Source organism: Cygnus olor, chromosome 9 (assembly GCF_009769625.2).
Source record: "Cygnus olor isolate bCygOlo1 chromosome 9, bCygOlo1.pri.v2, whole genome shotgun sequence".
Lineage (NCBI taxonomy): Eukaryota > Metazoa > Chordata > Aves > Anseriformes > Anatidae > Cygnus > Cygnus olor.
In genome coordinates this window covers 3,497,168-3,525,023 of record NC_049177.1, presented here as the reverse complement: position 1 = coordinate 3,525,023, position 27,856 = coordinate 3,497,168, and the positions used below count along the sequence as shown (strand labels likewise).

The following is a 27,856-nucleotide window of genomic DNA, read 5'->3' as shown; positions in this document are numbered from 1 at the left end:
AGCTCTACTGCTGCTGTCTACAGACACTGAAATAGCTTTCAGTACAAGCCTTCTTACAACCTCTCCTTTCTATAGCCTTCTCAACAGAGGTGCCTCCTCAGCTACATCTTCCTGATGTCTACTCCTTCTGAGCTCTTAGATCACACTAAGTTTAAAACTTACGCATTACCTGGAAATCCAGGTATTCCTGGGTATCCAGACTCGCCCTTGGATCCTGGTCTTCCAGGTTGTCCTTGGATACCTGGTGAACCCTTCTCTCCGGGTAACCCGCAGAATCCTTTAAAAAATATATAAAATATAAAAGTTCAGTAAGATTTTAGAAAAGTTGTTTTTGTGTTTTTTTTTCAAATACTGCAGATCCTTGCATCTATTTATTAGCTATGAATTACAGTGATATCTCTGATGATATCTGAAAGAGCAGAGATGGCTAGCAAGAGATAGACAAGACAGGTATTCTGGGAGGTCTTGGGGTGTTCTCCAGTGCTGTACTAGACAATACCAGTCTCTATCTCTTATGTTTGCACTAGCCATATTGCACATTGTGATGCCGCTCCTATCCCAGGGCTTTTAACTGTGCAAAATACAACTCAATGCGTACAGAAAATAGAGCTCCCTCTCCACTAACAAAGCTTACAGAAAATTCCTTAAGTCCGATTTTTTCTTTAATCATACTGAATTACCTGTTAATCCTGGGTCTCCGGGAGGCCCTTTTTGACCACGTATACCAAGCAGAAGAGTTGGGTCACCTCTCTTGCCTGTTAAGGTACAGTGACTTTCATTTGATACAAGTATTATTTTCATCCATGAATACAAAGCTGGACAGTTTTGTAAGATCTATAATTTAGTCATAGATATAACAACTATAAAAGGGAATGAGAGAACACAAAAATACTTTGGCACATGGAAATTAGCAGACAGCTCATACTATCATGAAGTACTAACTCAGCTCGTATTTAATATGATTCCAGTCAATATTCATGTAAATTTCTCACTATGGAGAAAAAAAAGGGGGGGGGGAATTTTTCCAATACTGACAGCATATACTGAATATGAAAGATATTGCATAAATTCCTTATGATACTTTATTAAACACAAAGAGCTCCTTACACAGGTTTGTTAGGATTTGCACAATCAGTACAGCATGAGTCCATTTACTCAGTAAAGACCTCTTAGGGACTAGCTGGGGACTTTAAGCCAGCACAACTTCTGTTTGCCCTGAAATTCCTGTTTGTCAGAGAGTCAATAATTTCAAGTGATTTTGTCTTATATTCTCTGTACAGACTTGTTCTTTGCTTGTTGTGTGTGTGGGGGGGGGGGGGGGAATATATTCCCTGGCTGAGAAGGTGTTGAATATTTGAAGAAATGGAAACTGTAGCTGATAAAAAGAGCTTATCCTGTCCCCCTGACATTTTTTTTTTCCCTGGCAATGATTTTATTATGTTATTCATTATTAATGAAACCATGCTCCAAGGAAATTTGGAATATCATGGATGACACCATTTTGTATTTTGCTGAAATATTTTAAAAAATTTAAGTATTGTAAATTTGTCAGAGTAATCTCTACCTATGCAAAAAATACAGATACAAAATTTCATCTTGTGAGCAGAATAACTTTGCTTACACAGGTACAACCTATGCCTGATTTTTGTTAATTTCAGAAGTTACAGGAACTAACAATCATAGCCTAAATTGCTGGAAAAGAAGTGATGTAAAAGTAACTATAAATCCTGCTGTACTATTTTAAAAACTACCTATCTGCATAATACCATAAATAATTGCATTTTCTCTCATTTTGTTTAACTAGTTTTACAGATAACATAAGTTTGTACTTGTTTTTTGGAGTTTTGAAACTCCATGAAATCTGACAGAGATTTATCTTCTAAATTAATAAAAACTATGTTATAAGGAACAATCTGTTAAAGAAGAAATGTATTAAAATGCAAATTTTGCCTTCAGGTATGTCAGACTTGTTTGTAATGCTATTCATGTTTGAATTACGTTCACTTCTGTCCTGTTTTTCTAATGTCTAGTGAGTACTCTCCATATATGAAGCATATATAACATAACACTATGGCTCTTTACAAAAGCATGTTTATATGAACTCATTACCTTTAGATCCTTTTGGGCCAGTCAATCCTGGGTTTCCAGGCATTCCTGGTAAGCCAACATCACCCTGATAAACAGCAAAAAAAAATAATTGATTTATGATATTCATAATAAGAATGATCTGTAAGAATATTTGGTTCTCATATGCTAGTAAACAGACCAGAAATCAATACGAATAGCAAAACTGTATGTTTAGTTCAACAGAAAAGCATTTTGTCTTTACTACATCAAACACTGACCATTAATACTTCCAAGAAACTCTAGATTAGAATTGCTAATAATTTTGAATGTGTTTGTGCTAACACTTGGCTTGAACATCTTGAATTCCTCACAGATGGCTTGAGTTATTTGATTTAAAAGGTACCACAACAGTGTACCAAATATTACTGAGTTTTATCCCGATTTTACTATAAACATTAATGAGAAATATGTTGTGACGTTACAGTAAAAATGTAAAGATTTCTCTATTTTCTTTTAAATAATGACCTATGATCAGCAAAACAGATTCTTTCTTCAAAGAAATATAACACAGAACAAGCTAAGCAAAGATATGTCCCTGCACCAAAAATGAACTGTGATTTGTTTCATGTAATCTCATTGCCTATCTACCTAATGCACAAGCTAGTGAAGAACGTAACCTCATATCCATATGGGACATGTGTTTTTGTATATTTGTTCTTGAGCAAGATGGCTTCTCTGGGTTCTGTTTGGTGCAAGCTGTCTGTATGGGCACAGGTCTGTTTTTTTTTCTTGTCTGTTGGTTTGGCAGCTCCTCATAGCAAGATATGAAGAAGCAGCCATATTAACTTCAGCCTTGTGCTGTTCTAATTAGTGAAGCATAGCCTGAACTTCTACCAAGTGGCAGTATAACAAAATCCCAACATGCTGCTGGGAGAGAGGCCCTTTGTTGACCCTAACTATAGCTTCTGCCAAAATGTATCGAAGTATTGACAGTCTCCTCTCAGGAGGAGCATCTATTGGGTAAGTACAATATAGGCATCCATCTTATTTCTTGGAGTTGGTAAAGATGTAAGTGTAAATTCTGGGGCACTGTCACTTGCAATTTACCTGGTCACCTGGTTGTCCTTGGAACCCTGTAATTCCTTTAAAGCCCTTTGGTCCTTGGAAACCCCGTGATCCTGGAAACCCCATCAGTCCAGTGTCACCATGGTCACCTGGCAGTCCTGGGACACCGTTCTTCCCTGGAAATCCTGGGGCACCTCTGAAACCAATATTGCCTTTTTCACCTGAAGTTAAATGCAGAACAAGATAATGACCAATATGGTCAAACAATTATTTGACGCTTATCTTGAATATGGCTATGCTTTCACACTTTGTGTATTGCCTTAGTAATTGCTCAAAGAAACTAGTTTGCTACCTTAAGAATTTATAAACACAATAAGGTAGCTGGATATTACTGCAACTATCAATCCAAACCTGTGAAAAACACACACCATTTATTATGATATCAGATAAATGTGTGTATGCACAGCTTTATTTTATGAACTTACCTCTTTCACCTCTAAATCCATTCTCACCAGGAAAGCCTGGCTCTCCCTTTTGTCCTTTCTCAAGCCGAATGTTAATGGAGCCACTGTCTCCTGGAGGTCCTCTTTCACCTTTGAACCAAACATGGAATGTAAGTAAATCCTTATAAATGACACATCCTGAAAATTAATATTTACTGAGGACTCCTCTACCAGAGGAAGCCTTCAAATACTAATGCAGATCCCAGTTGTTTGAGAAGACTTGCTGCTAGCAAAATTCATTTTCTTTTGCTTGATTTTTAGTTAATTCAGGAGTAACCCAGCTGATATTAAATCAGAATTATTTCCTGTTTGTCTGGAATAAGGAAGATAGAAATTGTACTTTCCACTCTATATTGTATTGTCTGTGACTGAATACACCTTGGAAATGGTTATTCTCCTTCCCATATTAATGTTCATAAAGATGATTTCTTGTATGTTTTAGATAGATTGAACACAGACAATATGACAGAAAACTTTAAAAATCTGGTTTCTCATATGTACAGGACAAAATTCAGGGTTTGTTTGAATGAATGATTCTTATGTATGTTTCGATTTACAGTGGTAAATGTATCCATTGATCTCTATGCTATTCATTTTTCTTTAGTTTTCGTTATGCATTCATAAAGGACAAGAGCTGGATTTAGTATCTCTGAAAACAAGTGAATATACGCTTATACCAAGCAGAAAATGTAAATCTATACCAAACATAGTCTTAACAAAACTGATCATAGAAATAAATAAAAGTACAGAGCGAAGCAGATTTTTACAAACCTTTCATTCCCATATCCCCACATTCTCCACTAGGCCCAGGTGGACCCATTTTTCCTTCTTCACCTTTAACACCAGAGATTCCCATTGGGCCTTGTGTTCCTGGGAGTCCTAGGAATCCTTGGGGTCCTTGAATCCCTTTGCTTCCTGACAATATTAAATGCTTTATTGACACACTCAGTCTGCTATGCTGTTGCTGTCATATTCTAAAGAAGAGTATAAAGCAAAAGGTAGGAGCTTTACAAGGACTCGTAAGGAAATCACCACAGCTAGAGAGCCAATACTTGGAGCATGGCTTCATGCCAAGATCAAACTTGTCTTGAAATCCAGATTGCCTTGAGGCAAACATCTCCTCCTCCTGTACCACCCCCCCAGAGATTAACACTATTCTTATTACTAAAGCAGCTAACTCTCAAGATAATTGAAGCTGCAAATTGGAAGTTTTATGGTTTTTTCCCTTTCTGTTAGTTTTCACTGACATTTAGCCTTAGTTTAAATCTAAGCAGACCCTTTAATCTACACCCAGCTAACTAGGTTACTCCAGCCTTAGTGCACCTCAACTTTTGGACCAGCCATTTTCCTGGGAATGGTAAAGGACATATGATCTAAAAGAGTGTAAATGCCCACTTCCAATGTTATTTTCATACCTAAGTACTTTTTAAAGTTTTGTGGCACAATTTCTCATGTTTTCAGAAGTACTAGACATAATGTGAATCTATTTCTCCACTTACTCATCAGCATACATTCTAGATACAGAATACAATCACAGACTGCATCAGTAAAGGAGATAGCCTGTGGGTAATAAAAAGTATCTTGTTCTTATAACAACAAACTATTACAAATAGTTAGGAAATAATATACTGAAAAATGTCAGTGTTGTAAAACAACCAGTGCACCAGCATGCATCAAGGTGTATCGAACTCTTTCAATCCCTTTGTTTTTATTATAAGAGAAAGAACAAAGGTTTCTATTGTTCCTGACTCTGCCTTGCTGCAGGATCTTATTCTAGAAGCCAGAAAGGGAGGCAAAGTATTTCCTAGCTTTAAAAACAGTAAAAATAGCTCCCTGTACAAGAGATGTTACAGACAAGATGTTCTGAGGGATGTTTAACATACCTGTTTGTCCTGGGAAGCCAGGTGGTCCGTTATTACCTGGAAGTCCTGGAAGTCCTCGGTAGCCTGGAGGACCCGGGGGGCCCCGTGAGCCAGGAGAGCCTTTGAGACCTTTGATTCCAGGTGGCCCAGCTAGGCCCCTATCTCCCTTCTGACCTTTAAAGCCTGGTAAGCCTGAAAAAAACAGTTTTACTCTATGTGTGTAAATGTAGGGAAAGGATTCAGCAATTGTATCTAAAAGGTAGAAAGTGATAAATATCATCAAACATAGCAAAATGACTTGGAAACTTTGCCACCATGCTGAAGTCCTGCCTCTGTCTAGATCTTCTTCTTAGTTGGAGACATATCAGTAGAAGTTCCCTGTGAAAAATCCCAACTTTTCATTGCTAAGTACTTTTAATATACGTCTACTAGCTCTCATTAAGTAACACTTCAGCTTAAGAATAAGGAAGATAAAATTATCACAGCAATGCCAGGAGTTCAATTAAGTTACACAGGACAACAGAGTATAAGGTAATTAATTCTTCTCTTTATTACTTTACAGTAAAACATTATGATTTGGTCAGTTAAGGATCAGTATTTATGGGAAGGGATGGAGAGTTGGGATAAATCTGAGTGAACATATTATACATTCTCACAAGTTATAGGAAATGTACACAATACACCTCCACTAATGAGCAGCCCCCCCATGGAAGTATTTGTCATACTAGCCAAAAACACCACATGGTTAAATCTGCTAGAAAAGATGTGCAAATCTTAGACCTGTGAGGAAACCTGATGACTTCTACATACCTTGAGGGCCTGGGCAGGCCTATGACACCTCTGAGTCCTGGTGGCCCTGGTAATACCGTGTCACATGGTGGACCAGGGAAGCCTGGACAGCCTGGTGATCCTATATCACCTTCTGGGCCTCTAAAACCTTTAGCACCTGGAAATCCTGGGGTACCAGGCTGCCCTGGAACAACAAAAAAAAATATAAATTGTAAAATCTCTCCCTTAAACTTCTCACTATCACTCAGAATTCCTAACTTCAATTTTGAAATTATATGTTCAGTAATTGGAATATCTCACTTATCCTACAACTTTTACGTACTTTGTGAAAACTGATCTTTTCTGCAATTTAGAATTGGGCTGTTGTGGAGAGCTTCATTCTTTGAAGAACAATTATTCAGCTCTCACCTATAGGTGAGGAGGGCTTATACTGTATAATATAAATATATATATACATATAATAGTGTTCAGGATTATATTGTATAATTCTGGGCAAAGAAATTCACCTCTCTTTCCCCTGAGTGTTCTCCCACCTTTAGCCCATCTTTTCAGATTTGAGTAAGCAATTTGAGGCAGGGACTATCTTTGCATCTGTAGAACAGAGCAAGAGACCCTAAGCGCAGATGGCCTGTAGGCAGAAAGTAACAGCAGTAACAATAGGAAGCTGCGCTGTTACTGCATGGACTGGGGAAAGGCATCTTCCTCCTCCTGCAGTTTCAGATCTCCTCAGTGGCTGATCAACCTTAACTGGACAATGTAATGTAAAAATATGGAGTACCCTACATAGTCACCATTATGCAGACAAGATGCAGGCAAGAGTAGGTTTTATTGCTATCAGCACTGACCTCACTCAGACTTTCTCCTTTGACTATGTAAAAATGCCTTCATAAAACTTTCGTACCTTGAAGCCCAGGAAAGCCTGGATCACCCCTTGCTCCTTGTGCACCAGGTGGTCCTGGCAGTCCCCTATTGCCTGGGGTTCCTGGAGGACCATATGTAGTATCACCTGGAACACCTTTCTGACCATCTATTCCAGGTGGACCTGGAGCACCATTTTTACCATTAATGGTGGATCCTCTTTCACCTTCCTCACCAGGATCACCAGCTTTGCCTCGGAAGCCTGTTGGTATGATATCAAAAGTTTTCTTTCCAAAACTGTGGAATATTATAATGCAAATTTAACCAGAATTACATTTTGCAAAATTACGTTTGCAAAGAAAAGTATTACACAGACAATTTCAGACTTTTCATTTACAGATAATGATATGTGAAGAAAAAAGGGGAAAATTATTCCTGTGGGAAGGAACAGTGATTTTCTCTAGCGCAGCATTTATCTTGTGTGTTGTCATTCTTGTTAAGTTCCAATTCCTTTACTGAAATTATACTAGTTATTCTCAGTTTTCTATGAAATTTATAAACACAAATTTATTTCCTCCCTGTACAATGAACTTCAGGTCACTGCAGTACCTGCTAGAAGAAAGGACAGACGCTGAAGATTCCTCTTCTATTAGGTTTGGTTGAAATTATAATTCTATTCCACCACAGTAGCTACTTTACCCTGTATATATGCATTACAGCTTGACCAGCATATCCCCTGGACTGAGAAAAGCAAATTCACCTTCTGGCCCAGGGATCCTGCTCCTGGTCTGCCTCGCTGGCCTTTTTGCCCATCACAGCCATTTGGTCCAGGACGACCAGGGAGTCCTTTTAAACCCTTTGGTCCTGGAAACAGAAAGAAAAGAAGTCAAAACCTGACAGCTCTAAAATTTGTGACCTAAGGCAACAGTATGTCATCTTTATTCCATGCAGATTCAGGTACTTTGAAGACAAGTAGACTCATAAACTTCTAACATTTTAGGCTAACATTTCTAACATTTTAATCTAACATTAAGATCCAACACCCAAGTCATAACCAAATCTATGGCTGCTGTTTTTTCTAAATGGAGTTGCATAATGCATAAACAGCAGACTGCAAATCACCAGAGTAAATTAGGAAAAAAAAAAAAACTGTAACATTTTAATGTTAGAGGACAGCAACCTAGTTATTGACAAATTACTAGTAATTTGTCAAATATTAGTAACCTAGCAATTTGTAAATTTACAAACTTGCAAAATTAGTAACCTAGTAAATTGACAAAATTACAGTTGTCAAATCACATTCTTCTGTGCTATCTGCTTCTCCTGGAATCATTAGGTTTAACTCAATACACTAATCTCTGTTCTCTCATGTCTGTATAGAATTTAGCTACCACTCACAATACTGATATCGGGGAGCTGTGTAATACCACATTAAAGGGACAACTTGAAAATCCGTTGTTCTGATCATGATTTTCTGTGGTACTTCACATGTTTCGGAGGTGATCAAAGCAATATCTGGACAGTTTCTGGATGAGTTCTTTGAATTTAAGTTAAGTTGAACAAGGGAAGTAGTAAGTATTGAGATTTTAAGGCTCACTTGCAACCTGCCATGAACAATATTATCTTAGAAATTACAGACTTGCAGCGTATCTTTTGCAGGCACACCTTTTTTTTCCCCCTTATCCAGATGTGGATGTTCAAGGTCCTATCTGAGTCCAGCCAACTGCCCATTAACAGCTTCTCATATTTTTTAACTGAAGCAGGACAGAATTTCAGAAATGAAGCTACCTTCATTTAGCCATTTCTACGGAGGCTGCCTGCACACCTTTTGATCACGCAAATTGCAGCTGTCTAGCTCTTGGTTGTAAAAGATTATTAAATTCCTGTGTACTTGCAGTTTTACATTTGAGACATCTATCTGTTGAAAAACTAGAATGTTTAGTGTATCTTTTAGGATAGCTTCTTTGTTTTTTAATTAGCAATTAAAAACTCTGTTTTGATTAAAAACAAAAATTCCCTCATTTGTAAACATACCTTGAACACCTTTAAAACCTGGGGGACCTGGGTTTCCAGGGGATGGTGATACAATACAGACAGTTTCACCTGAAGCAAGAGGGACAACGAAATAGGTCTATTTGATTTTAGAATAAATAGTCCTGAACATTTACTATAATATTTCTGTGGAAATAACCAGCCAGATGCGTAAAGAGAAAGGTCTGTTTACGTCTATAGTTATTTCCACATTATTTAAGGTTTGATGAGAATCTTAAAAATGTATTTCTCTTGCCACTTATTTTGTACAGAATATTGGTAATGACTCAAGTCGATGTAATACAGTTGTATTCTGTAAAGACAAAGATTTTTTGTGTCTGTGTTGGCAGAAATTTGTCTTTACAATAGAGTCTGTTGAAAGAAAGAGAAATGATATTTTCATCTCAGTTCTATGTACATTTCTGATTTATACATATTGACAATCAGTGAAATTTTTTTTCTTTGGTAGGGAATTTTTGTAAACAAACAAACAAAAAGACCATGCCTTAAATATTAGTTGTCTTTTCCTGCTCCTTCAGCAAAAAAAGCATTGCCCTGCAAATCCTTATACACAGGAGTAGTCTTCACTCCAGCAATTAATTCCTCTGGTAGTGTGCAAGTAACACACTGCAGGTTCAAGGCCCCTTGAAATTCATATAGTCACCAGTGTGCACTGCTAAATGCTGACAGTTTTGTACCTTTCAGTAGCCATGCTTCATGGGACCACTGAGCTTGCCAAAATTGATTTTTACTATAAATGGATAACACTATAGAATACATATGAAGCTGTAATTGATGCTATCAGATGTGTTTTTCATCATTTGGCTTTTAAAGTAAATATTCAAAATTACCTTTCTGACCCTTAGACCAGGCGGCCCAATACTACCAGTATCACCAAAGTCTCCAGGGGTACCTCTGACTCCAGGAGGGCCAGGAATCCCCAAACCTGGCAGTCCCATTGGTCCTTTTACTCCAGGGAGTCCTGGGATTCCAGGGAGTCCTTTATCACCTGGCACTGGTATTCCAGAATCACCCTAAAAGAAATAAACTGTTAATAAGAAATAGCATGACCTGATTCCTTTCCTCTCTTTGATTATCAAAAGCCACGTTAGAAAATTATCTGGAGAAACCACTGTTCTTCATGTAACTATATGGGTGACGTTATTAGTTTTAAATATTCAAAGGCAATAGGAATAGAGGGCAGATTTTGTTTCTTCCTGATCCCATAATATTGACACAGTATACGCAGAAGTTATGTCTAGAAATAACAAAATAAACAGTAGTATTTCCAATAAAATCTTTTTTTCAATGGATACTATGATTTTTGATCTAGGCTAACAGAAAATGTTAAAACTGATTAATCTGCTACAAATTTGGAATACAATGACAGTTTTCAATAAGAGCTAGCCTTTCTATACACTATATTAACTGATATAAAAAAAAAAATCTTAGAAAGTCAAACGTACCTCAGCTCCTTTCTCCCCAGGCAATCCTAAATCCCCATCTCTGCCATCATTACCTCTTTGGCCTGGAAATCCTGGAACCCCAGTAGGACCTCTTTCACCCTTTATTCCTTAAAACAATTAAAAAGGTATAATATTTACACCATGTTTTCTTATTTATTTTCTGCTTAGATAAACACAGGGTAACCATTCATCATATCTGGATCTGTATGGCAATTTTCAGTTCTTGAATTCTGGTTTCCTTAATGAGGTAATTTAGGCTTAGGAAGGCAGAATGTATGTAGTTGGACACCTCATGGAACAACATGGTCTCTGTAAAGATGTGTTTACAGGCACTGGAAGTATGTGGCTTCTGTTCATCATGTTATACACAGAGTGAAAACATTGTGCTATTGAAATCAGTCAGAGTTTGATCCTTAATTTCAGGGAAATCAGTATGCACAAATATTCCCCAAAGGTTTTAATTGTTTCTTTTTTCTTCTTACTTTTCCCTCCAGATTTCTCTTGGACTGATATTTATTAAAATGTATTTTTTGCATAAAGGACAATAGTACTATTCTAACCCAAAAATTCATTTTGCTGTGTCAAGAAATTCTTTATAAATAAACAGCAAATGTTTTGCCCTTCTCCAACGTCTGTAAATAAACACAGGCATCCAAAGCTAAACTAACTTTTCACAAACAATAAGATGGGCTTTTTTTTGTCTGAATAATTAATGTAGCATTTGTAACTAAGCTTTCCCATCAGATTACTGTAATTTGTTGTGCTCTTTCTCTTTTGGTTTTGCAAATTATAACCATAACTGTGGAGAGTTTTTGATCTATTTAGTTACAAGAATTTCAGTTGTGCAACTGGTGGCCTATTGTTTCTTTCCAATCCCTGGTCAAAAGTAATTTTTCAGAAAGAGGAGTAGGAATTCAACGGCCACTGAGATTTGTGAGTTTTTCCCAAGAATTTTGGTTGTTAAGTGGAAATAACAGCTGTGATACTGACATATGACACTTCAGGAGGTGCCTTTTGTATGATATTTCTTCATACTTTCATAGTAATTGTATTCTGTTTAGTCTTTGCTACACAGACCTCTGTAAAACCCTGATTATCCATCAAATGATACAAAGTCATTTGTTAGCATTAATATCAATCTGTTAAAACTAGTTTATGGTTCAACTATTAAGTAAAAAGCACAAAAAATTGTGTCGACCTTGTGTTGAGCAAGAAAAAAATGAGAGATTGTATCAAGCAAGCAGTCTTGGTTATATGTGACCTCTAGGTTTCAGTAACTTGCTAAATTAATTACTTAAAGAGCAGATGAATGTGTCTTGTCTCACACTATATGAGGCACTGTGTAGGAAACAAAAGGATAAAGGATAAAACATGTATTTACCTTTTATTCTAACTCGTCCTAGGTCACCCTTTTCTCCTTTTTCACCATGTTGTCCAGCAGACCCAGGTGTCCCCTTACCATTAACAACACCAACACCAAAAAAAAAAAAAAAAAAAAGTCAAGTAATCTCCAGAAAAGAAGCAATATGGGAATTGAGGGGAAAATTAGTTATCTGTCTCTTGCTCTTGCATTGTTTCCCAAACCAGGCTAATTAAGGTAACAAGCCAACAAAGCAAAAAACTCAATTTTATCTCTTTGATATCTATAAAGAGTTGTGTGAACGGCACCTGACATTTTCAGCCTGACTGCCACCAAATGCAAACAGATGCAACTGTGTGAAACCAAGTAATGCTGGAAGAATTGGGTCCATGGCCTCATTCAGCTGTGACTGCAAATGCAAGAATATTAAGATGCAAACAATTAACAATTCATAAACTTCCCATTACAGATTTTGACCCATGATTCACCAAGGCTACAGAAGAAGGAAATCTCTCTGGAGTGTTGTGACTGCTGGATAAGGCTGCCCTCCTGCTACTGAACATGGCAGTTGGTAAGTGCTGCTTTTTTCCTGAGTGAAAGCCCACAACGCTGCCAGTATAAAATATCATCTGCATCTAGTTTAGTACTTGGTGTTGTCAGAAGAGTCTATTACTTGCCAGGTTTAGAGAGTGGAAAAAATGCTTTTCTTCATTTTTATGCTGATTTGTGCTCTCAGCTCTCCAAACAGTCTGGATTGCATATCACCTTGCTGTGAGAGTCTGTGCAACAGGACATGTGGGTAAATACATTTTACCTTGTGAAGTTCACACAAGTAAAAGGCCACTAAGGTTGTAAAATTGGGTTATTATTTAGCCATTCCTCTATATGTATGAAGAGTTCTGCCATCTAAAAAAACCCAAACAACTCCCTCCCCCTTCCCCCCCCCCCCAAAAAAAAAGCAGTTGCTATAAAGCTAAGCATATCCAAATATATTTTCAAAGAAAGTGATCTCACACACACAAGAAACTATTAAAAAAAAAAATCTCTACTTGGCATCACTTTGCTATGCAGCATCCTAGATGGACATTTTTAAAAACTTTGTATGTTTTTTCATGAAAAACTGCATGTCAGATTTTTTAACACTAGAATGAAAAAATGAACGTTATATGCTGATGTCAAATGATTTAGTACACAAAATCTTTACCACCAAAAAGTTAGTTCAGTTTCTTTTCTTGAGGAACACAAAATGAAATTATTATACTGCTACGAAGCTATTCAAGCAAATGAAAAGTCTTTATTTTCATGGTAACTTTTCCTTCTAAGGATTATTAAATGAAGGGCAAAATCTTGATTCCACTTCAGCTTCATTGCTAATACATCTGTTATAAAGAGACAAGGCATTGCCTATAGCAGCTGATCCATATGAAGAACAAACTTTGAGTAGTGACTAAAAATGGGAGATTCTAAAGTAATACAGAACAGTGAAAGGATAAACAAAACTAAAAAAGGAGCACTGATTTTTAGGCTCTGTGGGAGTGAAGACTATTTTGTTCAGACCACCTCATCAAATAAATTAAGCATTTCAATTAAATTGCTAAAAAAAAAAATAGAGAGAGAAAGAGAAAAGGAATAAAGAAAATGACTTGAAACGCCAGAATAAAATCTAAGGTTTCTACACGCACACACACAATAGAGATAGTTGTTGACATAAAATAAATCTTGATCTGAAGACACCATGCAATTCTTTGCCTCGAAAACATTTTGTTGGAAACACTTTCATTAGAACTAACTGAAAAAATCATCTTCAGTGGAGCAATTTGTGCATTGTTTTCAAGAAAAAACAATGGGTATTTGAAACTAAAAGTAAAAACAAATCAAAAACAAAACAGGATTACCAAACACAATCTTTCCTAAGCCTCCTGACAACCCCATCTACACAGCACAGGATTCTGTCCCCCAGCATAAAACTCTTCCCACTGCCACAATCTGACAGAAGCTAGTAAGTGCATCCTCCCACAAGACTGTAATAAGCAAAAGTAGATAATACTTTTACATAATTTTCCAGGTCAGTTCCTCCACCGCTCATCTTAAATGCCTCCTGTGTGAGTGACCAGTTGATGTTACTTATTTACTGAAGCTCATACGAACTACTCACAGGGAGCCCTGGTGATCCCATTGCACCAGATAAGCCTGGATCACCCTTTTCTCCATGTCTTCCAGGGTAACCCATTTGTCCTTTCTTTCCTTGAGTACCCGGAGGTCCTTGTATACCACGGGGACCAGGAGGACCAGCACTACATGAGCAGAGGCCTTGGTTTCCTATGTAAATGTATTAAAATTACATTGAAACAGCTGCACAATACATAAAAAATACCGCCCTTTTTCTTTTCTGTACGTGTAGTGCACAAACTATTTTATCTCATTATGGCCTTCAAAGGAGTGAAGCATATCAGTACTTTTTCACAGTGCTGAGTTAAGTGTTGTACCGATATGACTGCTGATTTAGAAGCTGCTGCAATGTGAACAGACATTTAACTACACATTTTGATGGTCCTGATCCTACAAGCTACCATAAACTTCTGCTTGCAAATATAGGCCTGAGGTGCTGATCTGGCAAAGGTCTCATATTCGAATTGTTGCTATCCAGGCATACATACCTACCTTTTTCTCCTTTTTCACCTTTTCTTCCTGGAAGGCCTATCTGACCTTTTGCTCCAGGTTCCCCAGGGATTCCTCTGTCAGTACAAATTACACCTTTGAAAAAACAAATTGTACAGCTACTATAAATCAGGTTGACTTTTTCCAAAGCTTAGGTCATGCGTTCTCCTCTCCCTTACCTTGTTATTCTCATGTGAAAATCTAGAGATCTTAAGAAATGCTTTACAAGTTGTTGCTTACAGATTATACTACAAGAGTCAGTCTGGCTAGAGTTGATGTTGACACAAGTGTTTTTTCATTGCTACTATTTCTTCATTTTTCTGCTGCAGAATTTTACAGCTCGTTTCTTTTCTAAAGGATGCTGATTTGGGTTTCCTCCCCAGTGTACTATGTTTTTAACTTCAGGTGATACGTATTTAAGGACTTTTTTCACGTGTTATTTTGTGGGTTTAAATCGGCCAGAAAAAAATGAAAATCTTCACATCTCGGTGATTGACAGTGAATGGGAAACACATGTTTTCTACATCACGTATAAAATTTGACACATCTGTCAAAAGGCAATTCTCGCTTTTTTGTTTGTAGAACCAACAAAAGCAAAGGGTTTGCTAACCTAACCTTAACCCTAACCTTAATATGTAGAATGATATTTTCACAGATTAAATTGCTGTTGCACATACTAGGTAGTCCAGGTAACCCTTGCCTTCCTGGCTGTCCCGGTAGTCCTGGCGGTCCAGGATATCCAGGTCTTCCTGGAAGTGGTTCACCTGTTCCTGGCAAACCAGGATCACCATGAAAACCTTGAGGTCCTGGTGCCCCACTCAGTCCTGGCAGGCCAGGCAGACCTGTAAAGAAAGTAATGATATAGGACCCAAACAACTTCACAGTAAGGATTAATACCGGGTGTCAAGAACAAAACTACAGACCATTCAGAACTGCCATGCAGAAGAGCTTCTGTATAATAAAGACTTAAATCTAAGTCTTCAGATATTTCAGGATTCCAAGGAAATAAGTGCTTTCTGCTTTGTACATACAAATGCCTCTTCTCCTCCCCATTATCACCTTTCCAGACATCCTAATTAATGTAGTTGTTTCTTATACAGAGCAAAGTCAGCCACGTCACTCCTCTTAGTGTGGGGACTTTTTTTCTTTTTTTTCATCACTTTTGAGATGGGGAACAGAATTTTGAGCACAGCACTCCAGATACAGGCATACCGTAGACTTACAGTGCATAGCAGCATTCTGCTTTTTTTTCTGTTCCTTTTCTAGTAATTCCTAATGTTTATTTGGAATATTTTAGTTCCTTTTTGGCTACTAGCAAGTGCTGAGCTAGTATTTTTAGTGCACTGTTTGCAGAGCCCTAATCCTTATTGTTGGTGACTTACATGAAAAAAGAACAAAGAATTTTCTTTTAGCTGTCTTATCTCCTACTGGTATATAGTTCATGTTTTATCCCCCAAATCTCTTACTTGCTCCATCACCTCCTGGTCTCCCCAGTGGGCCTGCAGGACCAGATGGCCCAATTGACCCCACATCGCCAGCAGGACCTGGAAATCCAGGATCTCCTTGTGGACCTACAAAGAATTTTAGAAATGTGAATTGAACAATGTATGCAATTGACAGTTTATATCTAAATTAGACTGCAACTGAAATTATAATTCAGGAACTACACGAAAGTAAAATACAGTGACCTCCCTTTTTTTTGTCTTTATGGAACAGTTTTAAATGTGTGACAAATTTTAAGGTAGGAGGATTTGGTTGCTTTTCTATGGATTCCTGCCCATTTCACGGACACAGTTTTAAAACTTTGTCACTCAGTAGTAGTATCTTTGTGGTATATATTTCAGAATACTGAGAGAAGTGTTTGCCCAAAATAAATACATGTAGGAATTAAAATAAATGAACATTTGATATGTATCTGACAGTGTTCATGAGAAGGTCATTTCAGGATCATCCTACCTGAAATTATCCAAATTTTTAAAAGTATATCTTCAAAATTTCTATAATAAATAATTTTTTGTTATTATTGAGTGATAAAGAAAATTTAAATCAGATATAAAGGGCTTCATTAAACTGGAAAAGTGAAATATTGGTACTATTTCTGTTGTCAAACAGCTCTGCAAAAGGTCATTTTCTCTTAAGAATGTAAGAGTATTTCAGTATCTACTCACACAGCATGCACATGATTAACTTTAAACATTACTTGAGATATTAAAATTAAACATGGGCTTAAATCTTTTGCCACATGAGCTGGAAACCCTCAGAAGCCAATGGGAAACAATTTTAATTGATTTTTGATGAGGCTACTATCAGCATTTGCTGCACTAGAAATGCAATTTATAGGAAAGTCTTTGTTAAAGTGTTCCTACAATACAGGCTCCCTAACTGTGAGATGCCAAAACAAATCCCTTAAAGGCAGCATGCTTGGCTGCTCCCCACTGCCTCCTGCTGTGTTAAGAAGTAAGAACTTCCACCCATTATCACCAATTAGATAATAAAGATACGGATAAGGGAGATAGGATATAAAACAAATGCCTGAAGTTTTGGTAGGAAGGCAGTGAGATTGACAGGTATCCTGTTAGGAGTACAAGTTCCAGACAGATAGGGAAAAGATGACAAAGTTGAGGGAGGAAGGAAGAGAGGGTGCAATATATTCCCTCCTGTAAATGTATATGAAATAAACACCAAGAGGTGTTTATTGATGGTACCAACACAGTTGCAGCTCTCAGGCATAGCCAGGCAAACAATGCTTGTAAATGCCTATTCTAAAGCATCAAAGTTATGGACTGAATTACTGGGTGATAATGCAATACTAAGGTAGAATTAATGTATGATGATCAATCTTTTTTTGCAGGCAACCATGATTTACCTGTGCCTTTTTTATACAAGGGATGTAAACTGAATACTTCTAGGACCTCTAGGACCTCAGTACATGTGCAGATTAGGTAACGTGCACAGCAAGATCAGCACTTTCCAAATACTTTGGTGGTTCTGGATGTACAACCACAGAACACATGCTTTGTCTGTCCAGAAAATCTACAGGTAAGTTTGAGCAGATCATCTCACACTACCACAAATGTACTATTTAGCTCAAGAAATTTTAGATAAAAAGTTATTTATCTCCATCTGCCCAGATTAGATTTCTTCAGGGGAAAACAAAACAAAACAGCATGTTCAGGGAATAGAGGGGGAAATAATGGCTTATGAAATTCTGAAATCTTTCATTTTTTATGTTTGCAGTACTCAATGAAACACTGACATAGAATGATAATAGCCTGGAACTTGAATTAACACAGTTATTAAAAGCAGTGGACCTCAGTGATGAAATCCTGTCTGAATTAGCTTACTACAAACTTAAGAACCAGGATTTCATCCCCGCTGTGCAATGAGAGGTTTAATTGCAATCTAAAATCTGTGTGTTGTGGCAATTCTGAAAACAGGATTTATGAAATACAATATGAAGTCTGATTGTTTTATTTACCATCCATTACCCAGCACAGGCTTATTTTTCAGAGCTGTTTCCTAAATACGCCTAGGTCCCATAACAAGGGATAGTCTAGCAGATCTAGCTGTGACTGTGTGCATAAAGATCCTTCAAGTGAACATTTAATCTGAAACATGTATGTTTAATGTAGTTCCAGTAAGATCAGTGAGACATAAACTCAGAACGTTGCCAGTAGGAGGATAATGTTTTAGTATCTTGTTCCTAATGATCACTTTCTAAAAACACCTTAGCAAAATAGGTCGTATACACTTCATAAAGCAGAAAGAGTAGTTAAAACTAGCTTTAACCTTTCACGGGAAGCAATGGAGTTCCAACAGCTCCAGGAGGACCTGGGGGCCCTTTTTCTCCAGGATCCCCCTGTAAGAATACAACAGTAGATTTTACTGATAGATACAAATATGCAATGCCCTGGCATGCAACTAAAAATTCCAAAATGATGGGGTATGCAGGGACGTGACCTATTCATATCACCCAGGCAAGACTTAAAATAATGATCTTTCAGAATAACTGTAACTTAATAATATAACTATCACATATATCTGTTTGGCTTTTCAGAACTTGCAACTGTTGCATCTGATTTCTTTCATGTATTTTAAAGTTGAGTCAATTACAGTAAAATCAGTACCATATTTAAATGAGATGTTTCAAATTAGCAACCAAGTTGTAATTATTTGCCTTAGAGTTCTATATGAGAATTTGGAAATTACTTCTGCGATAACAGATGAGGATTAAGAAAACAAATTTCAGTTTGACAGATATTATCAATGACAAGAGATACTCAAAATTCTTGTAAGAAATTGAAAACATCTGCGTTAGGGAAACATAAAAGTGCCCACTAATAGCAAGGAAAATCACTTATGCTTGGAGGATTTCTAAATTAGCTTGGATTCTGATATTTAGAATTGCAAGTGAAGTGGACTTCAGGGAAGTCTTTCATGTGGCAAACTGTATTAGACTTTTTGCTTTGGTGTAGATTAGGAATCAGCCCTGCTCTCTGCAGCGAATGGGATCAGAGGAAACAAGAATGTGAATCTGGGAACTGCATAGTTATGTAGCATTCCTCAGGTTGGAGTTCAGGGCCTTTTAGGACAGACAAGGAGAACTGAGACTGCAAAACTGGATGCCTATCCTTATACAAGTGAAAACAAGGAGTTCATGCCTCTTTATGGGGTTTCCCTTTTTAAAATTGATATTTCTATGATATTTAAACAGTACTGGAGCTGCCACTGATTGCTGGCCCCTTAATCTTTAGCTTTTGACTTGCCTTTTCCCTTTGACTGTATCTTGCTGAATGAAATAACATAATTGTGTACTCTCTATTTTAATCAATAATGTAAACTTGTCTTCCTTAATGATTATAGGAGTGTCTTCTGTGTAGCAGCAAATAAAACAATAAACCTAACATTTTTCCTCCTCTGATAAACTTAAATATTTTGAGATTTTAAAAATTAATGTAATGATGATAAAACTAAAAAAGATTTGTGCAATGGATGGATATGGCCCAAGTCTTTTATGATTTGTATGCTTAACACTAGCGTAAGATGAGAAAGAATTGAAGAACTTTCAAGCCAAAGTCAACAGTGGCAGGTCTTGGTGGTCTTTGAAAAACAGAATATGACTGATCATCTCCCTTCTGCAGCCTTCAGAAAAGAATTCCATGAATTTTTAACGTGAAATATCACTAGACTGGCATCTGGATCTTCTGGAGTTGGATTAAGCATCTCTCCCATGCTTTTCAGAAGAATGTTCTCCTCTTTTACTCCTTAGCTCCCCAGACATGATACTGACACTTCTAGCCCCTAATAGAAAGCAGCATCCATTATAAAATGCCAGAGTCATCTATGTGAGCAAAAGTAAGAAATGTTTAAACGAAGCCAGTGTGAAGGAGTGCAGTTTCCACTCTGGTTACCATCTTGAAAAAGCTATTTATGAGGACAGCATGAATGCATGCAAAGAGACTTTGGTAAGTCATGCAAACAAGCCCATCTGACTCAAATTTTGCCACCTCCTTTGATGACAATTATTATACTAGTTCACGGGCCAAATTACCTACAGTAGCAGGTTACCTAAAACAGCAGTTCCTTTACCTATGGTAAAGGAAGTATCCATACCACTCTTGGGAATACAACTAAACCATGAATAACTTGCAGAGTACAACTCATGGATTAGATTGCTATACTGGTACAGGTAAGGGTAACTATTGGCAAATGGAATTTACTAATCCTTATGGTATACAAAGTGGAATTTCCACTCCCACACACCAAGCAGGAATGTTTACTTACACTGCTGGTTACTACCGCTGTACTGAGTAAACATGACTGTCATGAAAACAGTAAATCTTAAAAGCAATTATGACTGTAGAAAAGGCAAGGATCTGATAAACAGGTACATTTGGGAAGAATCGTTAGCACTGATATAAGGGAGTGTGTGTCTGTGTGTGTGTGTGTGCTTGAGTTCTTTTTTTTAACCTTTATGCCTGGATAGCCAGGTTGTCCAGGAAAACCAGCAGCTCCTGTTTCTCCCTGTAAAGGATCACATAAATACCATTTGGTAAATCTGTTACAACATTGATAATGATTAATTGTACAAAAGACAATGAGACAGTCATACAATGAGACTGTCACGTTATAATTGCATCCACAGTTGTTTTTTTCAGAGAAATTCACTGGGTTTGTATGAGAGATGACATGTTTCATAGAATCTCTTCCATAAAAATTAGTAATAAAAAAAATATTTCTCCAGGTTATTTAGATAGTTGTCAGTGGATTCAGTGTAGCTGGGGCACAGAACTACTTGGAATACATACCAGAAGACTTTAACAGACTGTTTAACGCAGCTGAAACCGGCTTGCTGCCTGGTGAATGACCCTCTTAAAATATTATTACACAGCTGCTTATCAGTTCCTCCTGGCCTTTTATGATCTTTTATGATATACTTATCCATCCCCTTAGGTAGGCAGTGGTTTAAAAAAAAAGAAAAAACAGAGTAAAAAGTAATTCTGCAGATAGAAGTCACCTGGAACATAACTCTACACACAAATAGCTGTACATTAATGTGATTTGTGAATAGCATGATCATTACCTTCATTAGATTTAGAAATGAACAGGGGAGAGGAAAAAGGGTGAGACATGGATCTATGTATGTACATCTGTTATTCTTTAATCCATGTTCTAAGTTCATAACTACTACTGGATTTTTTTGAGCCAGAAGTATAAAAAAATGTGTATAACACAAAATCACAAAAAGAATGTGACCATGGCAAGTGTACCATGCTGCGTACCTTTTCTATTGTGTTATCTGCATGCCCCACTGCTTTCCCTTCTGCTTACAACTTCATATCCCATTAGCCAATTTCAGACAAATTTCAGAAAGTGGCAGAAATTCTAAGACACAGTTCATACAACTTTTGTGGCAACAGGTAACACAAGGACATAAGGCTATCAAGTATGAGGAAATTCTGTATCTGCACAAACCAACAGAAAATCAAACCTCACTGATGCTATTGTTCAGAGAGCTGCTTGTGCTTTGTCTTCTTACCTTTATTCCAGGAAAGCCTGCAGGTCCATAAGAACCAGGACTACCCTGATAAAAGTAAATAGAATTCAAGATAAAATGGTAAAAACTTATTCAAAATTACACTTGTGCAGAATTGCTAAGCAGTTAATATTCCTCAGACAATTATTACTTGAGTTAATATTTCCCAGTAGCTAGCACTTGCAAAGTTTTTGCAAATAGTTTGAGAGATGGCCATGAATTTGAACTGTAGGTCAGAGTAAACCGGACAGGTCTTCATTTATTTTTATCTTATCGCAGTAAGTATAGTAATAGGTATGTTGCTCCATGTGAGTACTGTTAGGCAAATCAAGAACAAGCTGCTGTAAAAAACTGCCATTGGCAGGTATGGAATACATTAAAATCGGTGTGTTAGTATTGCGCTATTCTAGAGAAGCTTTATGCAGCACTGAATATTTAAAGGAAAACCACAGAGATTTGCTTTCTTTCCAAGAAAGGAAAGTCTCTATGAGCTTATGCTTAAGTGTGTCACAGGGTGACTCCCAAGACTCCTAAATATTCTATACAGAAAGTATGACAAATTAATTTCAAAAAAAAAAAGAAAAAGGAAATCTTGTTTGGAAATACATACTTAAACCAACAAATATTTTATGAATCTAATTGTAGTGAATTTGTAAAATAATTTATTCCGGAACTTCCTTACCCGCAATCCAGGGAATCCAGCAATGCCTTTTTCACCCTTTTCTCCTCTCCCAAGTGTACCCTGGAGCATTCAAAACACTCAGTTTAAACAAACTGCTTGGTTAAGGTAGGCATAAAATTTATTTTAAGTGCATGTTTATTTGGTTATGTATATATTAGATTAATGGATCTTGTTTCGCTTGCTAGGGTCAATCATTGGGACTTAGTTCATACAGCACTACCTCAGTAGTGTCTTCATAGCTTCAGTTATTCAAGAACCCTGCATGAACTCTTCTCCAACCTTAAAGTGCTTTCAGCAGTTTGATTTTTTTGGGGCCGTGGGCACCTTTTGGGCACCATCACACAATTCCTCAGTTCCTGCTTATAACTAACTAGTGTACAGTTACCAACACGTACAGCTCTATATGTTGTACAGTAGTAGAACAACCATATGAATCCCACATTTTTCAAAGTAAATCTTATATAAAAGGATGAGTTTTGTCTCCCTTTCCAGTGCTAAGTAACAGTAGTCTGGTTATGATGGAAAATGACTTCCTGAAAAAGTGCTAGACTTTGAACTCAGAAATGTGATGTTCAGACTTCTTGCTTCTTCTCTTCTGCCTACGAAGTTAAATAAGTGTGTAACATAAACTAGCTTCATTCTTTTGTTATTTTCTGCTATCTTCTTTTTTTTCTGAGATCTGGTAGTTTCCTGTCTGTGGATTTCTCCCCTCCAAATCTATCAGCAATAAAGAATCTAGAATCTTTTTTGTGACTGCTTCTGCTCAGCATAACTCCTTACTGGCATATCAACGTTTAAATGAATTATACTGACAGAAAGAAAAGCAAAGCTAGAAGAGACAGCAAACAGCAACTCTCTCTTCAGACAGGTGTCTCTGCCTTGTCTACTCTCAAGGACACACAGAATCTGAAGGTAAAGTCTTTCCCTAACAAACTTAGGGAAACAGATATATGCCCCATAAAGTACACAAACATATCTTCTCGATTTCTCTCCTTGAGAAAAAATACGTGCTTCTGTTTTCTTCACAGTCCCAGTCTCTTGTGTCAATAGTCCAACTGGAAACAACAGTGACCTTTCACGGCCAGGCAACATTTGATAGGTAGGTATAAAACAGACTTGGAAAGGTGTTCCAAAGGGTTCTGAAATATTTTTGCTTTCACACTGATATAGGTGGTGATTAAGTGCTGTTATTTCTTCTACAATCTTGTGCTTTAAAATATTAACTTAAAAATAACAGGACTTTGCCAGCATCATTGAAAAAAAAAATTGCATTACTTACTTTGGGTCCACGTGGTCCTCTGTATCCTGTTATTCCGGGTAGTCCTTTTTGGCCCTGCGTATGCAGGAAAAGTTTTTGTATATATTACTACAGAGGACATACTTATGTGTCATTTAACATTTTAAAGTCCTGTTCTGAATTACAACTATTAAAATGCTACTGGGCCTGTTCCCCTAGGTGTACTAGGCAGAAGGAAACAAGAAAAATAATTAGGTACTGATTTTTATTTGTTAACATATTGTCAAACCAGCACAATGACTGTGGACTGAGATAGATGTATCTTTTCACTTGCAGAGACTTGCTAATTGGGACGTTGTTCCTACAAACATGTATGAGTAGTTCTTTTCTGTCTGTGGCTCTACTAGTTTGATGCAAGTTTTCACATATATAAATCTATGCCTTTGCACACAGCTCCAGTCTGAATGGGATACATGGTGGATTACATGGTCACAATCATGTCGTGTTGCACAATGTCATAAGTCACATCCAGCAGTAACGTGGAGTTTATACAGATTCTTGTGGTTCTCTCCTTCTTTCTCATACAGCTCTACATAGCAACCCTTTCCATAATGAAAGCCTAAGATCCAGTACATGAAATCTATCAGCTCCCTGAGTTGAGGCTGTGGTGCTGGCAATGCTGAAATTCACATTTTCATTTCTGTATTCCTGCAAATCAGACTTGAGAAACACAGAGATGACAACACAGGGTTCTCCATAACGCAAGATTTGTAATTCCTTTTTTAACATACATTCTAATGCTTCAAGGTATACAGTTGTAGCTACAGTAGGTGTATCACTGAAGAAATACAATAAATAATAGGATTTTGCATTAAAAATAGACAACAAAATCACCCTTATTTTTCGTATCAACAGAGCACCCTAGAAGGATTAAGGTTGACAGCTCAAAACATTACACTGGATAAATCTCAAAGAGAATAAATGCCAAAGATCTGAAAAATAAAAGCCTTACTGAAGAGCCACAAAAGAGATTCAATACTAGAGTAATAATCATTGCTTGAAATGCCTGAAATATGATTTACTAATGATGCAAAGTAATGAAAACCAAAGCAAGGGCAGTAGCTCCTTTTTTCATCAAGACAGGCTGTTTATGCCATCCTTACAAAAATTACATTTCAGGATTGTACTTGCCAAGTTGAGTACGGTTAAATGTGAAGACAATTAACACCTTTTCTCCTTTAAACAGCTGAGCTCCAGGAGGTCCAACTAACAATGGCGACCCAGGTGGTCCAGGAAGTCCAACATCACCCTGTGGAAGCGAAAGGTACACAGAAAGATGTTCTGTTCCATGCAGCTTTCAGTGAGACTCAGTATGTTTTTCTGTTGTACTACAGCACTATATATTTTTGTACTTAAGGAGCACATACTTGTACTAACGCCTATAGATAAAGAAGGGTTTCTACTGAGATCTGTAAGCCTCTCCACAGTCTTTGCTGATAGGTATGGCTCACAATCTTAATAACCATTCTGTTCTCATCACTCATTAAAGATAATGTTACAGGTCAGGAAATAAATGAGAACCCTGTACTCATGGCTCCTGCTCTGAGTCTGCTGTGGAGATGGTTACAGGATTGTTTAATCTTGTGTGCACATACAGTCTGTCATGCTCCAGACCAACGCCTTTGAACACAAGGCTTTGTGAATGTAAAGACAAAATTATTGATTTGCTATGGAAAGTTGTGCATGTTAGAAACTTACACCAATTCTAAAAAGTGACTGGAAACATTCACAGAAGAAAAATCAAATATTCCACTTTGATTCTGTAAGTCCTGAGTATGCTACCAGGGGGAGACTGGGAGAGGAAACATTGTGCTTGTTCTTTTCTTACACCCATTCCTTGGCATCTGCTGCTGAACACAGCAAGAGATTACATTCAGGAACTGACCCAGTACAGACACTGTTACTGGAAAGGTATTACTGTGATTCTTAGGGTATACTTCTAATTCTACAGTAGTAATAACATATTTAATATTTTTTTTTCTTACCGGCTCCCCCTTTTGTCCATCTACCCCAATACCTGGATTTCCCTAGATGACAAAGAAAAAAAAAGTGAATAGTTTGAAAGTAATTAGAAAACGTTGACATGATAATTTAATCAAGTAACTCTTTTGAAAAATTTGGTAACAAATAGCCATGAAGGACATTTCAAATATCTGTATAAATTAATCTATTGTTTCACTAACAACTTCAGGAAAAGTCATTGCCTACCTGTTCACCTGGCAAACCAGGGTAACCTGGAATACCCTTTAAAAGAGAGTGAAGACAAGTTAATATGTCTGATTTAGTGAAAGAACTTTGCTTTGAAAATTACCTCTACTTGCCAGTATCACCTAGAGGCAGAATTTCCTCTTGGGATGTTCCTATCCCAAAGTGCAATCTACTTATCACGGTCACTGCTTTCAGGAGGGCTGAACTCTGGCTCCCCACTTTTCTGTTTCACAAGGTAGCCTTGAATATGGGAAATAAGGAGGGAACACTAGCAGCGTTCCCCCATGACCACAGACTGCCAGGATGCTTCAGGTTAACACAGGCATGGAATGAAACAACATATGCTGTACTTCAAAACTGGTAAGGTACAGCAAACATCTCTCTTTTTATCAGCTGCCTCAAAAATTACCTCTAGGCTTTAATTCTCTCTAAGGCAAGTTCTAAAACAGGTAAACAAGAATTTACACAAATCCTGAAAATGCAAGGCTGTAAAACCACAGTGATCTTACGGGCAAGCCTGGTTGGCCTGGGTATCCAGGTGGGCCTGCTGGACCTCTTGACCCTCTAGAACCCTGAAAAAGATGGCAAAAGGCCTGTTGGTGAAAACACCAAGAGCTTACCATTTTCTTCACAAAACTAGTTTCTCCAAAATGCCTGCATCGCTTGGACTCAGTCTAGTGGCGTTCCACCCATGTATTCCTTGCCTGAAGGTATACCATACCTGAAACCTCACTGTCACTAGGGCAGCTCAGCACCAGTTTCTGGATAATACTGTACAGGCACATGTCAATACAGTGATATATTATTAATGGTTAAAAGAATACTTTGTCAGTAACTGTGCTACATATAGTATGTGGACTTGAAAGAACTCATCAGTGAATACTTTGTTGACAAGCATAAGAAGAGGAACCAAAGTCATATGAGTGAAAGTCTGTAAGAGCTCAACAATGAAGTTAAACTCTTCTTCTTACATGCTTTTATGGCAAAAAAATGTGGTCATGTCCTACATATTCCTGGGAGACCCACCAGGTACCACTGAAGAAGGTGTCACATTTCTACATTTCTCCTGTGAAGTCTTGAATTTCAAGGAAAAAATATTCTGCAAACTGAATACATAAGGAGCGACAACTGCTCGATGCACAGCGATTGCCTGCATGCAAACCACAATGCAGGTGGGTACAATGCAGCCACCATGAACTGGTCATGGAGGCTGACAACAGGGGATCGATGTTTGTTAAACTTTATTCTGGAATTTTGCTATTTAAGGCAGGCAAGGAGAAACCCCACTATTGCTTTATTTTATTAAGAAGGAAAATTTGAAAGATCTTCAAGGCAAAAAGCATGTACAGAATCCACCAACTGTACTTACAGGAATGCCAGGGGGTCCAGGATCACCCCTCTCTCCCTGTAATGACAATCATTTAGCAAAGGAAGTATCACAAGTGTTGACTTTAAATTGTTATCGGAGTTCTCTAAATTTTATAGCTTTTAAGATTTCAATCTATCTGTTCCAGTTGTATATTTGCTTTTAATTTGTGTTTGCACTAAGCTTCATAAACAATGAGGAGATAGAACAATTAAATTTGCCATACATTTTTCCTATGAGATATGATTTTTTTCACAATCAGATACTTACTGGGGGTCCTTTTCCAAAATGTGAAACAAACACTGAATTTCCTTTTTCTCCTTTTTGCCCTGGATTTCCCTATAAAGAAGAAAAAAAAACAAACCAACACATCTTTTATGTTAGGCTGTACTTTCCTGGTGTCCATATGTCACAAGGTAATCCACTAGAACCACCATAACTGTTTTAGCATTTTGCAGCTCTTTTGTCTTACAAGACCCTTAAATGTGAAGTTTTGTTCTGGAAAACTGAGCAAAACAGCTCCTCATAGATTCTGACTCCTGCTCTGAGTATCTCCTTAGGTCTTGGCTATTTCAATATTCTACAATTTTCACAGATTTTGCCTTTAG

At 37.3% G+C, this 27,856-nt stretch overlaps 1 protein-coding gene across 1 annotated transcript in view; it reads right to left on the bottom strand.

The window, feature by feature from the left end:
- COL4A4 (collagen type IV alpha 4 chain) overlaps window positions 1-27,856 on the bottom strand; it is a 65,390-nt gene that overhangs the window by 19,175 nt on the left and 18,359 nt on the right. The window contains 31 exon segments of the mRNA XM_040567400.1: window positions 170-277; window positions 681-755; window positions 2,110-2,173; window positions 3,175-3,353; window positions 3,618-3,725; window positions 4,407-4,550; window positions 5,519-5,709; window positions 6,308-6,470; window positions 7,188-7,406; window positions 7,905-7,919; window positions 7,922-8,008; window positions 9,179-9,247; window positions 10,027-10,041; window positions 10,044-10,209; window positions 10,642-10,748; window positions 12,023-12,095; window positions 14,157-14,320; window positions 14,663-14,755; window positions 15,337-15,501; window positions 16,126-16,230; window positions 18,449-18,518; window positions 20,630-20,683; window positions 21,699-21,743; window positions 22,378-22,437; window positions 23,657-23,710; window positions 24,843-24,923; window positions 25,660-25,701; window positions 25,883-25,918; window positions 26,392-26,454; window positions 27,252-27,287; window positions 27,519-27,587. Of these exon segments, the coding sequence (XP_040423334.1) occupies window positions 170-277; window positions 681-755; window positions 2,110-2,173; window positions 3,175-3,353; window positions 3,618-3,725; window positions 4,407-4,550; window positions 5,519-5,709; window positions 6,308-6,470; window positions 7,188-7,406; window positions 7,905-7,919; window positions 7,922-8,008; window positions 9,179-9,247; window positions 10,027-10,041; window positions 10,044-10,209; window positions 10,642-10,748; window positions 12,023-12,095; window positions 14,157-14,320; window positions 14,663-14,755; window positions 15,337-15,501; window positions 16,126-16,230; window positions 18,449-18,518; window positions 20,630-20,683; window positions 21,699-21,743; window positions 22,378-22,437; window positions 23,657-23,710; window positions 24,843-24,923; window positions 25,660-25,701; window positions 25,883-25,918; window positions 26,392-26,454; window positions 27,252-27,287; window positions 27,519-27,587 (2,920 nt within the window).